Below are 12,165 nucleotides of genomic sequence, written 5' to 3'. Positions count from 1 at the left end.
CAACCCACGACTGTTAGGATGCCAATTAACAGCTGGTGGGGCTCTAAATACAAGAGACAGATGTATCACCCTGTATTTTTCACATGGTATTACTTACAGTAAGACTAAGCAATAATATTTTATATGCAGCCTGGCTGATGTTCAGTGCTCCATAACCTGAGATCAAATGGAAAGATTCCGACGACTGCATCCTGGACAGCACAGGGCGAGAGCACGGCAATATTTTACCGGAATTAAAGAAAGCGGTCACAGCTGCCACTCGAACTCAACCGGGGAAAGGTTTCACGCTTTCGCGGTGCCACATTCTGGCGTATCCCACAGGGGTAAAGACGGGAGCACAAACGCACACCCGCCGAGGCGAGGCGCGCGCAGAACGGCGGGGCGCCGGGAAGGCTGGAGCCCGCCCGGAGCCGCGGGGATGGCAGCGGGCCGGACGCGCCTCTCCGCCGCCGGCGAGGAAAGTTTCCCGGCCCCCCGCCTCCCTCGGCTGCAGCTCGCCCGCCGCCCACGCCCGCCCTCCCCTCACGTTCTCCCCCGCTGCCCCTTTACCTGGGCGAGGGCGAGGCCGGCGGCGGCTCGCGGTCCCGCTCCATCGCGGCGGGCGGGAGGGGCCACCCGGCGGCGGTGACAGCTCCGGGCTAGGTGAGCAACGCCGCCACTGAGCAGGCGCGGAAGGGGCCGGAGAGAGAGGGCGGGCGGCCCCCGCGATGATGTGGCCGTGATGCGCCGCCGCCGCCGCCGTCGCCGGCCGCTCCGATCCGACGGCGGGCGGGGGAGAGCCGAGCGGCAGCCGCCGCCCCGCGCCGCTGAGAGGCGCTGATGGGATGGCGAGAGGGCGGCCGCAAGGGGGGAACAAAGAGGCGGGGGCTCTCCCTCGGCCCTCCGGCACTCATCTGCCTGAATCCGCAGGTGCCGGCCGGGGAGTTGTGCGAGGAGCTGAGCGCCGGCGCCAGCGCGTTGAGAATGGCGATGGCGATGCGGGACTGTCCCAGGCGGGTCTCACGAATGCTCGCACGGGAACAGAGAGAACACCACGTGTGTGTTTGACCTATTGAGCCAATATGAGGCCGAAGGGCACAGTTTGCCGGGGCACATCATTAGCGGAGATGAGACGTGGTGCATCGCGGAGGTGAGGGGAAGCAAAGGGAACCTTCCCGCCGCCCACGGCCGCCAGCAGTCGACACCCGCCGAACCTCGCGGAGGAAGCGGTCATCCCGACCTGCAGGGGGCGCTGCGCCGCGGTGGGCGGGGAAGGGAGAGCCCTACTTCCGGCCTGCGGGGCGCATGGCGGGGCTCGGGCAGGCGGCGGCCTCTCAGGAGCTGCTGGCCGTGGGGCGCCGCGGAGGTGAGGGGCCGAGGGGTCGGTGTGCGGGGCTCCTCCGGGAGCGAGAGCTGCGGGAAGGCCGCAGTGCTTGTTAAATGAATCCTCATCTGTTTAGGTTTGGCATAGAAGGGTAGAGAAGGAGCAGCAGGAGGAAAGCGTCACAGTTAAAAACGTGGAGTTTGTGGTTGGTGCAGGTAAACGTGTAAATACCTGTTTGTTTCTAGGTTTGGAAGAAACGTTACTGATTAGTTCAAAGCCTGGCCGCAAGAAGGCTACGACTTTACAGACTGTAAGGGTGCCAAGGAGTAATGGTAAGTGTAACGCTGTTACTAGAGCAGTGGCAGCAACTAAGTAGTTTATTTTACATAGTTGAATATTTAACGCTTGAACAATTTTAGGGTATTTTTGCTTCCGCGAATCATCAAATATTTGCTTTGGTAAAGGGGGAGACTCGTTCCATTTCTATTTGCTTTGGGTTCTTAGACAAATTACGCATAGACATCTAGCGTTCTCTTTGGTGTGTTTCTACATGTAATGAAAAACTGTGATTCTTTAGGAATTATGTGATCTTCGAGAATTTTTCTCTTCGTGAAAATAGACCAGCGCTCTTTAGGCTCGGACTTTTGTTTCCAGTATAATCAGCCTTGTTGCTTTTTGTTGAGCTTCTTGTATCTCTCAGATGTAATTTCTCAGTGTGAAATATTTGCTGCTGTGGTTGACAATTGGGAATCAGAGTTGAAATTGAATCTGTTTAGATGCTCGGATTTCTGAGGTATAAAACTATAAATAAATGTGTCTGTGTGTATGTGTATATATATACAGGTAGTAATTATTTCTGTTTCAGTTTTGGACAGAGTACAGAGCTTTTTACCACAGATGGCTCATGCAAATGATGAGCTAAAAAGAAAAATGGTAACAGCACCAGCTCATCAGTTTGATATTGAAAATCTCGACAGTGCCACTGAGAAAGTTATAGAAATGGTAAATAACACGTTTTTGGTTCTACAAACTGCATTTTGGTATGATTAAAATAATCCTCTGATCTTACACTAAGCTAGCTTGATAAATAAGGTGGAATTTTACCATTTTATTCTGTGACCTGCAAATTCATAATGAAAGTAGTAAAACCTTTTGGGGTTGAAATTTACTGCTTGGTTTTAATACTTGCAGAATATAATGGCTAGGGATGAAGTAGATTAAGGTCAGAATAAGGTATTTTATCTTTGAATTGTAAACTCTGAACTGAAAGTAAGTTGCTCATCCTATTTTAAATGTAGGAGATTTGATTTCAAAATTGGACGTTGTTCCTAGTAAAGCATAACAGAAGGCTTTAATATAATAATAGCTTTGGGTTGAAAAATGTTGTTAGTGTTATGATCGTTTACAGCTAATATTTACAGTCACAGCAATATTTTCATTCTGCTTTTAGCTGAAATTATAAGTCCACGTGCTCATGTAGGAAAATTTCATTCTGAAAGCGATGTGATATATGTGTGTTCCAGACAAGTGTCTTCTGGTCTGCAAACCGACAAGAAATAAGGCAGAAATGGGGCAGCCAGATAGTTTGGTCTGCGAGCTCTCAGAGCAACTGCTTGGATGCTGGTTAGATCATAGAATCATAGAATGGCCTGGGTTGAAAAGCACCACAATGATCACCTAGTTTCAACCCCCCTGCTATGTGCAGGGTCGCCAACCACCAGACCAGGCTGCCCAGAGCCACATCCAGCCTGGTCTTAAATGCCTGCAGGGATGGGGCATCCACAGCCTCCTTGGGCAACCTGTTCCAGTGCATCACCACCCTCTGTGTGAAAAACTTCCTCCTAATATCCAATCTAAACCTCCCCTGTCTCAGTTTAAAACCATTCCCCCTTCTTGTAGACTGTACTCAATCTATGTGCAATAAGTTGTCAGAAAACAGAATGGATTCTAAAAATTGTTTGTTGTAACGTGCTGATGTGGAACGAGTTGGATTTTCAAAAGATTTTTCATGTGGTAGCGTCTGACAATCCTTGGCTTTACAGTAAACAAGTCAGGAGATAATAGCATCGTGTTATTTGCAGATCATGGAATACATTTATTTGTGTAACGTTTATTTTTGTGTTTTGTGTATTTTATATTACAAATATTTTGCATAAATACGCATTCGTGTATTTTTCGTGTAAATTTTGCCTTGCAGCATGCAGGAAGTTTTTGAGGTGAGGATCAGCAGTTTAAGACAGATGTTTTCAGAGAGAAAAACAACCCTCAGAAATTACAGCTCTAGTTAAGAAAATATATGATCACTTTTGATTCACAAAGTGTGATTTAGACTACTTTGCAGTAGTTGTAGCAGCATTAGTAATACCAGATGATATGAATAACATTCATAAATATATGCATATATATATATATATGCATATAGCATGACGTCTTCATACTCGAAATGGTTTAAGTTCTTTATTGGATGCCTCCTGCTCATTACTTTAGATTTTGAGTTCATCTATTTCCTTTCTCTCTTTTATAAGGATATAAAAATGCCCTTGTATTTGCTTTGGGTGATAAAAGTTACTGTTTAAATACTTGGGAATCTGTTTATGATATTTGCCTTAGTCATGTTAGAACCCAAGTCTGACTGTGGTTTTCATACAGTAGTAGAGCTGATTTGTTTGCTTTGTGTTTTAATCAAATTATGGAAGAGTACAGAAACGTATCATGTGTTAACTAAGATCTTTTCTTTCAGAACGTGGCTGTAGTTGAACTGAGTGATTCTGATACAGATGAAGAGAACCTAACTTCAGAAGATGACTCAGAATCTGAAGATGACTGTATAACTGATGAAGTGACAATAGACAACATTAAGTTTCCTAAACCAAAGGGAGAAAAGGGCAAAATAGAAATTTTGGACAGCAAAGTGAATGAGTGAATCAATTTTTATTATACTTTAAAAAAAAAAAAAAAAAATTCAAGCAAACCATGTTTTCTTACTTTGAAGACTTAGCCTTTAAATGGCATTGTTTCTCCATGTGAGATTCCCCAGGATCCTGTGAAATGCTATTGTTTACTTGGTGGAGAATTCAGGATCCACTCATGGCTCTGAAGCAAGCCACATCTCTGAAGAATTAAGTAATGTCTTATTCATCAAACAACATGAAAATTCCAAGCTTTCTTGTGAAGTTAGACTAAGAAAGCAGCTACAAGTTGGAACGTTTGAGCAGAAAGGTGTACTGCAGAGCTAGTTGAGAAAATTCTTGTTCTCGTTTTGTTGAAGAAAGATTTTTGTAGTGTGCTTAGAATAAAGCTTGACTTTGAGGGCAGGAAAGAAATGACAAGGAAAAATCTGTTCTTTATTATGTGCTGTAAAGTGTTAGTGTACAATGTCTTCAAGATTAAATGTTACCTTAAAGTACATTAGAAGTTGTTTGTATGTTGCCATCATCACAGTAACTGCTGAATACCAAAGCAACAGCTGAGGCTGTTTCAAGATGAGGTAGCATAGGTAAGGATAACATTTTAATAAGCCATGACTTGAAAGAGTTTAACAAAGAATTACTTATGCTTCTGGGCTTGCGCTGAGTTACGGGTAGGTTGCTGCTATTCCCTGAGCTAGCTCCTATCTGCAGTGTTTGGGTAAATACCTGTGGTACTCAGGTCAAGTCCACCTCTGTGGTGTTACAGGTGCACTAAGCCACGCTACTCATCTACTGCTTTATCACATTTCTGCTCTCCATTTTCTTAATTGTCACTACCAGAAGAATCAAAAAGTTTATTTTCAGTTGGCCTCTCCTCAGGCTAGCTTGAAACAATCGTGAAACCACAATCAGTGAAAATAAGTCTCATTTGTACTTACCTCAGATTGGTGAAATACAATGATTTGGGCTGCTGTATTTACTTTACAGATTGTTTCGTGTTTCAAAAGTCTCTGTGATGCTCCTGTGTATCACACATTGTTTCTTGAAGTACTATTTTCTATTTGCTATATCGTTCATATTTTCTTTATTGTATTTGCTTGGATATTAAACTTAAAAAATAATGAATTGAAACCTGCAGTTACGTACACAACTTGTTTCAAATCCAGTACTTAATTCTGAAGTTTTCTTTTTAAGACCTGTTTCAGTAGTGTTTGTGATAAGAAATTACAAGAATTCTTTTTTTTTTTTTTCCCCTCTCAGTATAGCTTCTTAAAAATGGAAGAGGGGTACAATTTATCAAAATCAGCTGATTAAGTCCCAGAATATTTTAGGAAAGAGGAAGAATAGGAGTCAGGAAGTGGGACTGCTCTTTCTAATGGCAGTCCAGAGATCAGATTAAGTTTTAGGTGGAGGTACAATGTAAGAAGAGCAACCAGCATTAAGTACAGTCTGTTTGTTGGGTAAGGTCTTGATCTGTATGGAAAACTTCAAACTGAAGAAAATTTGAAAGCCAAAGTCTTAACTCAGTCATTTTACAAGAGATTTTCGCATAGATTTAAGAAGGAAAGACATTTGAAGTACAAAGTAATAGTCATGCCATATAAAACTGATAAGAGTCTGTTTGCACCAAGTGATTTTAATCTTTTAATGTATCCACTTTTCAGATTGCAGGCTGATCACATGTTCCATTTCAACAAAAAGATAGAAAATATTTTCAGTAACTTTAGCTTGGTATGCATAGTTAACATGGATGTTGAACTCTGTATGTACTATACAAAGATCATAGTAAGTGCACTTCCTTGCATTGATGTACTTCTTATGGCACAAAGGTTTTCTGTACTGCTGACGAATCACCAGAGCAGAATGTTAAGTTGCTACTGTAAATCTGAACCAGTTAATAGCAAAAATGATATAATATGCATATTTTAGTTCAATTTTAGAAGACACCTAAGAACTAAGTTTAAAATGTTCATGTAAATGTGGTCACACAAATAAGAAGTAGGCATGTGAGAATTTTCTATTCAGCTGTATTTTTTAAAAATAAGCCAAACTACTTTTTTATTTTTGGCTTGTGCTAATCACTGCTACTGTTGCTGGATCATTTATATGGTGTCAGGCTAATTCCCAAATGCTTCTGTCTTTCTGTGAGACTAAAATTTGGACCTGATTTAAAGAAATTATCTATGGAATGAGTGTATTTGTTTTCTAGTTGCAGCACTGCAGATGGCATATCCCAGGCATGGTATTAAGTGGAGCCTTTAAGATTAGAACTGCCAAAAGTTTACTTTCCAAGTGAGGCTGTTAATATTCCACAGTGACAGCCTTCGTTCTAAGATATTCATGAAGAGCTTCTTCACCTGTACAAGCAAATATTAACCAGTTAGAATAGTGGCTAAAGGAGAGAAAGCTGTCAGGGAAGCTAACTGTATCATTAAAATAAATTTGTAATGTTTTAGCCAACATTTGAGTCCTTGAGACACGATGAGAAACTAATGCATTTACTCTCCCTTTAAGATTTACAGGACTGGTTTAACAAGAAGAGGCCAAACCCAACAAGTATGGAAAGAAAATGCAGCTGAATTTTACCAAGCTGCCACCTGGGGGGAGTACTGAAGCAGCAGCAATCTCTAGGTGGCAGCTTGTGTGGAGGAGCTTGGAGCTGAATTTAAGAATTGGTTTGCCTATGTTAAGTTTCTGGGTTAAAAAAAAAAATTACATTACAAAATTACATTACATAGGGATTTTTCCCCTATTAAAAATTTTGATGAGGGGGGGAAAAAAAAAAGGGGCTAATACTTGCTAGGGATTCCGAGGGCAAAAATTTGTTGTATTACTCTTTGCCATGAGGCTTGATCTGTCCAGTCTTGTAATAAAATGAACAATACTGGAGATACTGAAGTGGGATTTGTAAGGACAGGAGAAGAATTAGATCACTTAGCTGGAGGAATGTGGGAGATGCAGGAAATACATCTGTAGATTTCAGGTAATGCTATTTTTTCATTGACTTGGATTGTCAGATGAGAAACGAGGGGAGAGAACAACTTACCCAAATCTTTTCCAAAGCCAGACTGTTTAAATCCACCAAATGGTGCTGCCACATCAGTTTTGTTGTACGTATTAATAAAAACTGTTCCAGCTTCCAGCTTTTCACTGATATAGAGAGCTTTGCTTATGTCCTTTGTGAAAACTCCGGAGGCTAAACCATATTCTGTGGTGTTTGCCCGTTGCAGCACTCCGTCAATATCCCTGGAGGAGAAAATATTGATTTAATTGCTAGGAGGTAAAACAAGTATGTGCTTAGCAAGCTTTGATCCTCAGTTTGACAGAAACATCTTTTGCCATGCTCCTTCTCTTAGCTGTTACAAAGACACAGTACTTTAGTAAGGACTACTCTCTGTGTCAGTCTGTTTCAGTTATGGAAATTCATACACTTGCTTCAAGCTTGTAAAGCATGTGTTTGCATTTCGGTGTTTAAGATCTACACTAGGAAATGTCAAAAGAAAGCTGCATTATGCACACTTGTCTTCACTCAACTACACTGTACATCTCAGGGATCAGAAGAATACAAAATGACTTGTAAAGCAGAACTTGGCAGCACGTTATGAGTCAGTTTGCTAAAGTTTGCCTGAGTTTCAGCTAGATCTTAGAAGATTAAAAGAACCATCCAATGTATTTCAACACATGATGAAAATAAGAAGAATGTACCCATTTTTAAATTTGGAAATGACCATCACAGGACCAAAGGATTCTTCCTGGGCAATGTACATATGGTCTTCAACATCTGTGAATACAGTGGGTTCCATGAAGAAACCTAAATAGAGGATAAAACAGCATCTAAGTGAAGACAAAATGCTTTGTTGTTTGTATTGTCCAGGCTATCTGTACTTAATGTCACAGATACATTGAGGCTTGAAACAGAAAATACCAAGATCAATAAGAATGTATCAATAAGAAAATATCAATAAGAAAATAATCAATAAGAATCAAGAATCAAGAGATCAATAAGAAAATAGTGAATGGTGATGCATATGTGTAACAGCAGAAAGAAGGCTAAAAGAATGGCCTTTCTTGATGAGAGCAGTTAACATGTGGGTCATGTCCAGAGAAGGCCTGCACGCACAAGGCTAGGCTGCTCCTCAGGGACAGATCCTGCATTCTGGCAGCAGGAAGGCAGCGTTACAGAATGTCAGAGAGACCACTGCTTCTCTTGTTACCTGACAAGAAGATAGCCGTACATATCTGTATCTTCCAAAAACAAGAAAAAAATATGCAATGGGCAGCAACTTTGCCTACGGTTTATTGAGGTTTAACTGAAACAAAAGCTCACCTCATAACTACTGTTCCTTTCTAAGCAGTGTAAAAGACCCATCTATAAACTAGTTCACGTTGTTGTCAATCAAGAACTGTTACAGTGTTAGATATAAGTGATTTTGGGTATCTCCATCTACGAGAGTGAGTACATTTCAGTGAGAGTGGATAAAGCCAGCTTCCAGTGTTTTGTATAATCACCTTTTCCTTCCTATTTTGTTACACTGACTTCTTACAGCTACAAATCTGCATTTTCATTTTCTTTGTGGATGCAGTCATATGTTTTAAAATTCTCATACAAATGTTTCTTCTCCATTACCAATAAAGGACTGATCATCATGACAAAATGTTGCTTTTATGCCTTCCTGTTAAACTCTTCATATAACAAAGTCTTCATATAACAAAACAGGCTTTTGATAATAATATCTAATGCAGACTCTTTCCACACAGCTTAAGTATTCTGCTCATCAAAGTGGATGATTACAGTTACAGCTCTTGACAATTCAAGGTTGTTGCAAAAAAGGCCTCCATGCCTCATAAACAATACAAGTAAATGAGTGCAAGATACTGCTACAGATGGGAATCTTGACTCGTTTTGATATATTTCAGTTGCACAGCATTTTTTAATATTCGATTTGAATACTCTGTCCTCAGGTGTTTTCTTGGGTTTACCTTGTACTCTTTCCATGATGTTGCTGCTTTCTAACTCCTAACACCTTTGACCAGTATCTTACCTGGTCTACATACTTGTCTTCCTCCATACACTAGAGTGGCTCCTTCTTTCACTCCAGTTTCACAATAGTTCAGCAGCTTTTCCAGATGGGCTTTGTGATTCTGTGGGCCGTGATCTGTTGATCTATCAAGTGGGTCACCGATTTTCATCTTTTTTATTTCCTCCACCTATGGGTTACCCAAGCAAAACGAAGTTACATAACAAGTAGTTGTTAAAATGACCAGTGATTCAGCATGCTTTGTTATTAGTGTTGTGAAGCTTGGCTCAAAAAAGGGATGCAATCTTAGAAGGTGAATGCTCTTCCCCTTCTAAAATGAGGCTGTTTATATGGTCTTGTTTGGTAAGTTCCGGTTACTCCTTAAAGTTTTTGATGCAGTCTGCATGTAATAATTCTCTTATGCTATTATGAAAGCAGGTGAAATGTTAGCTTTTACCAGGAGTAAATGAGTTACCACAATAATTTCCTGGGCTAAGCTAGATACATGAATTGTCCAGCAGCTCACTGAGGTAACTATTGGATTTTTATGACCAGCTACTCTTCCAATATGCCTTTTCAAACTTTCATAGCAGTCTTCAGTCACAGTGACGGAAGTTCAAGTCATTGTTTTCATTTTACTTTCCTAGTGCAATATGAAGTATCACTGAAGATGCACTGTCTACTTCAGTGTCACTTATCTGCATTATTGATGAAAATATTTGCCTTCAGTGCCTTTCTTTTGACACTGTAAGACATTCACAAGAAGCAGAATAGTCTATGGTAAGCAATAACAAAAATAACAAGAAAAGCACGTGTCATAGCAGCTTTGTGCCATAGTAATACGTCTGCTTAAACTTTAGTCTTCAACTATCTTACCACTTTTCTAACAAATTCATCATGTATTGACTCCTCCACAAACAGCCTGCCAGCAGCAATGCAGTTTTCTCCTTTGTTGAAATATACTGCTCCCATACCCTGATTGGGGAAATAAAAAACATTTATATTTATATTTTCATAGGCATCCTTCTGTTTCATTTGCTGACTGCAAAGTTTCAGCTTTCACTTTCCATATATCAGTGAAGACATTCAGACTCTTGTCCTGCCAACAAAAGTTCAAAAAAATATGGGAAGCTTTCCTTCTGCTTTTGTTGGTTCAGAGAACTAATGGAATTAGCACTTCTTGTAAGCACAGTGTGGGAGATCTTTATTTGCTTCTTAGTGAGCGAACTGTTTCTGCTGTCATTTTGATCACCTGAGCAGGAAATAAGCTTAAATCTACCATATTTCTCATTTTCACACTTTACTCATGTACTGAAACACCTTATGGCTAGTTGGGAAGGTGGATTATGTGATTGATGGTGAATTAATAGGCACTGTGTGACAACAGGGAGTATACTGTATATTTTAGCTCATTTTCAGGCTTTTCTTTTTAAAGCTTATTTTTCTTGGCTAATAGATTTTGACAGAAATCACTTCTAATATGTTAACTTGGCTGATGTAAATTCTTCCTTGTCATATTTTCTAATGTATCCTTATCTTTTTGGTGCTGCACAAATAAGTTAATTATGCTGACACAAAGAAATATCCTACAGAAAATGAGTGTTTCCTAACAGATTTCATCAATCTTCATGCAAGGGCTTCCTGCTGCAGTTTTTGACAAGTCCAGAAGAGTACTGCAATACTGTGAGCATGTAACACCAAGGCTTCAAATGTATTTTACTTCAAACTAGTTACCATTTTTACAGCTTTGTCAAGTTCACAGTCATTGAATATGATCAGTGGTGATTTACCGCCAAGTTCAAGAGAAACTTTCTTCAGATTAGTGGCTGCACTGGAAAAAAAAAAGAAAAAAAGTACAAAAACCCTTTTAAACAGCTCATTTAATCATTTCCTTTCAATCACATCTAGTGAAAATGTACAGTATAAGCCTCTACTTTTCAACAGTGACTTAGCAGAATCTGAGATAAATGTGAACAAGCGTATGTAGGTATGCTTTTCTACTATGGCTACATGAAAGATATTGCTAATAAGGTGCTTAAGAACTGGATTAAGCAGCATTTATTCATGAATCTTATGCTAAAAGTACCTCTTCATGATCTCTTTACCAGTTGGTGTGGATCCAGTGAAGCCAACTTTGCGAACATCTGGATGTTTAGATAAGTGCTGTCCCACTAAGCCACCTGGGATGAGGAAAACACCTTAACTGGACAGTACAAATACGATTTTTCCAACCCAGCAACAGCACTGTATACAGAAAGACCTATGGCAACCCAATAAAATATTACATTCTGGTTGATATTTACAGCTTTATTCATAGGACTACAAAAATCTCATATTAGTTAACTTAAATCACATTGATGGGTCCAAATTCTCCCATCTTTCTCTTGTTAAGAATTTTTTTCCTAATATTCCACTTCAGGTGCAATAGTATAATTTGTAACAGAGTCTGCTCCATACAGTTGCTCTGTCATCTCACTTTTTCAGGGGAAAGATGAAAATGATAACCTAAGGTGATGTGGTATGAAGAACAGCTAGTTTATAGTGACCACGAAATATCTGATAGCTTGCTCTAGGCCTCACAGTCACATTTAAATACTTCCAAGTGATTATAAAATTAGGAGAAAAAAATGAAGTCTTATAGGCAAGTGCAATTTGTTTCTCTGTAACGCATTCTCTTTTTCAGAGTTTTCATGCTGTTTGTATGAGCTTGGAAAAGGTGCGGGCTGACAGCTCTTACCACAAGGTAGAGTCACGTGACATACAGAAATTTCCAATTCTGTTCAGGAAAATATGTGAAACTGCTGCATGTCATGGATGCAAGACTACTATCAACACAGATAATGAACTTATGTAACAGGTCTTCAAAGGTAAAATACTAGTACACCAGCTTTAGTATGACCTGTTCTTCATAGAAAAATGATTTCACAGCACTACA

At 40.2% G+C, this 12,165-nt stretch overlaps 3 protein-coding genes across 3 annotated transcripts in view; 1 reads left to right on the top strand and 2 right to left on the bottom strand.

Moving 5' to 3' along the window:
* The window catches only part of SLC41A2 (solute carrier family 41 member 2), a 53,050-nt gene extending 52,371 nt beyond the window's left edge, over positions 1-679 (bottom strand). Inside the window, exon 1 of the mRNA XM_048932610.1 lies at positions 550-679. The gene's annotated coding sequence lies outside the window, so the exon portion shown is untranslated. The remainder of the gene's footprint in view (positions 1-549) is intronic.
* Positions 680-722: 43 nt separating this feature from the next.
* On the top strand, positions 723-4,711 carry NOPCHAP1 (NOP protein chaperone 1). The gene is given in 6 exon segments (XM_048932650.1): positions 723-1,043; positions 1,045-1,157; positions 1,160-1,259; positions 1,547-1,635; positions 2,169-2,305; positions 4,044-4,711. Coding segments are annotated over 6 exon segments (846 nt in total). The 5' UTR covers positions 723-819; the 3' UTR covers positions 4,227-4,711.
* Positions 4,712-5,445: 734 nt separating this feature from the next.
* The window catches only part of ALDH1L2 (aldehyde dehydrogenase 1 family member L2), a 29,297-nt gene continuing 22,577 nt past the window's right edge, over positions 5,446-12,165 (bottom strand). The window contains exons 17-23 of the mRNA XM_048932583.1: positions 11,317-11,410; positions 10,965-11,061; positions 10,107-10,205; positions 9,255-9,420; positions 7,918-8,023; positions 7,259-7,458; positions 5,446-6,569 (exon numbers count right to left, since the gene is read on the bottom strand). Coding sequence (XP_048788540.1) covers positions 6,514-6,569; positions 7,259-7,458; positions 7,918-8,023; positions 9,255-9,420; positions 10,107-10,205; positions 10,965-11,061; positions 11,317-11,410 — 818 coding nt within the window. The 3' untranslated portion in view covers positions 5,446-6,513. The remainder of the gene's footprint in view (positions 6,570-7,258; positions 7,459-7,917; positions 8,024-9,254; positions 9,421-10,106; positions 10,206-10,964; positions 11,062-11,316; positions 11,411-12,165) is intronic.

Source organism: Lagopus muta, chromosome 1 (assembly GCF_023343835.1).
Source record: "Lagopus muta isolate bLagMut1 chromosome 1, bLagMut1 primary, whole genome shotgun sequence".
Taxonomy (NCBI): Eukaryota; Metazoa; Chordata; class Aves; order Galliformes; family Phasianidae; genus Lagopus; species Lagopus muta.
This window is presented reverse-complemented; position numbering and strand designations above follow the sequence as displayed.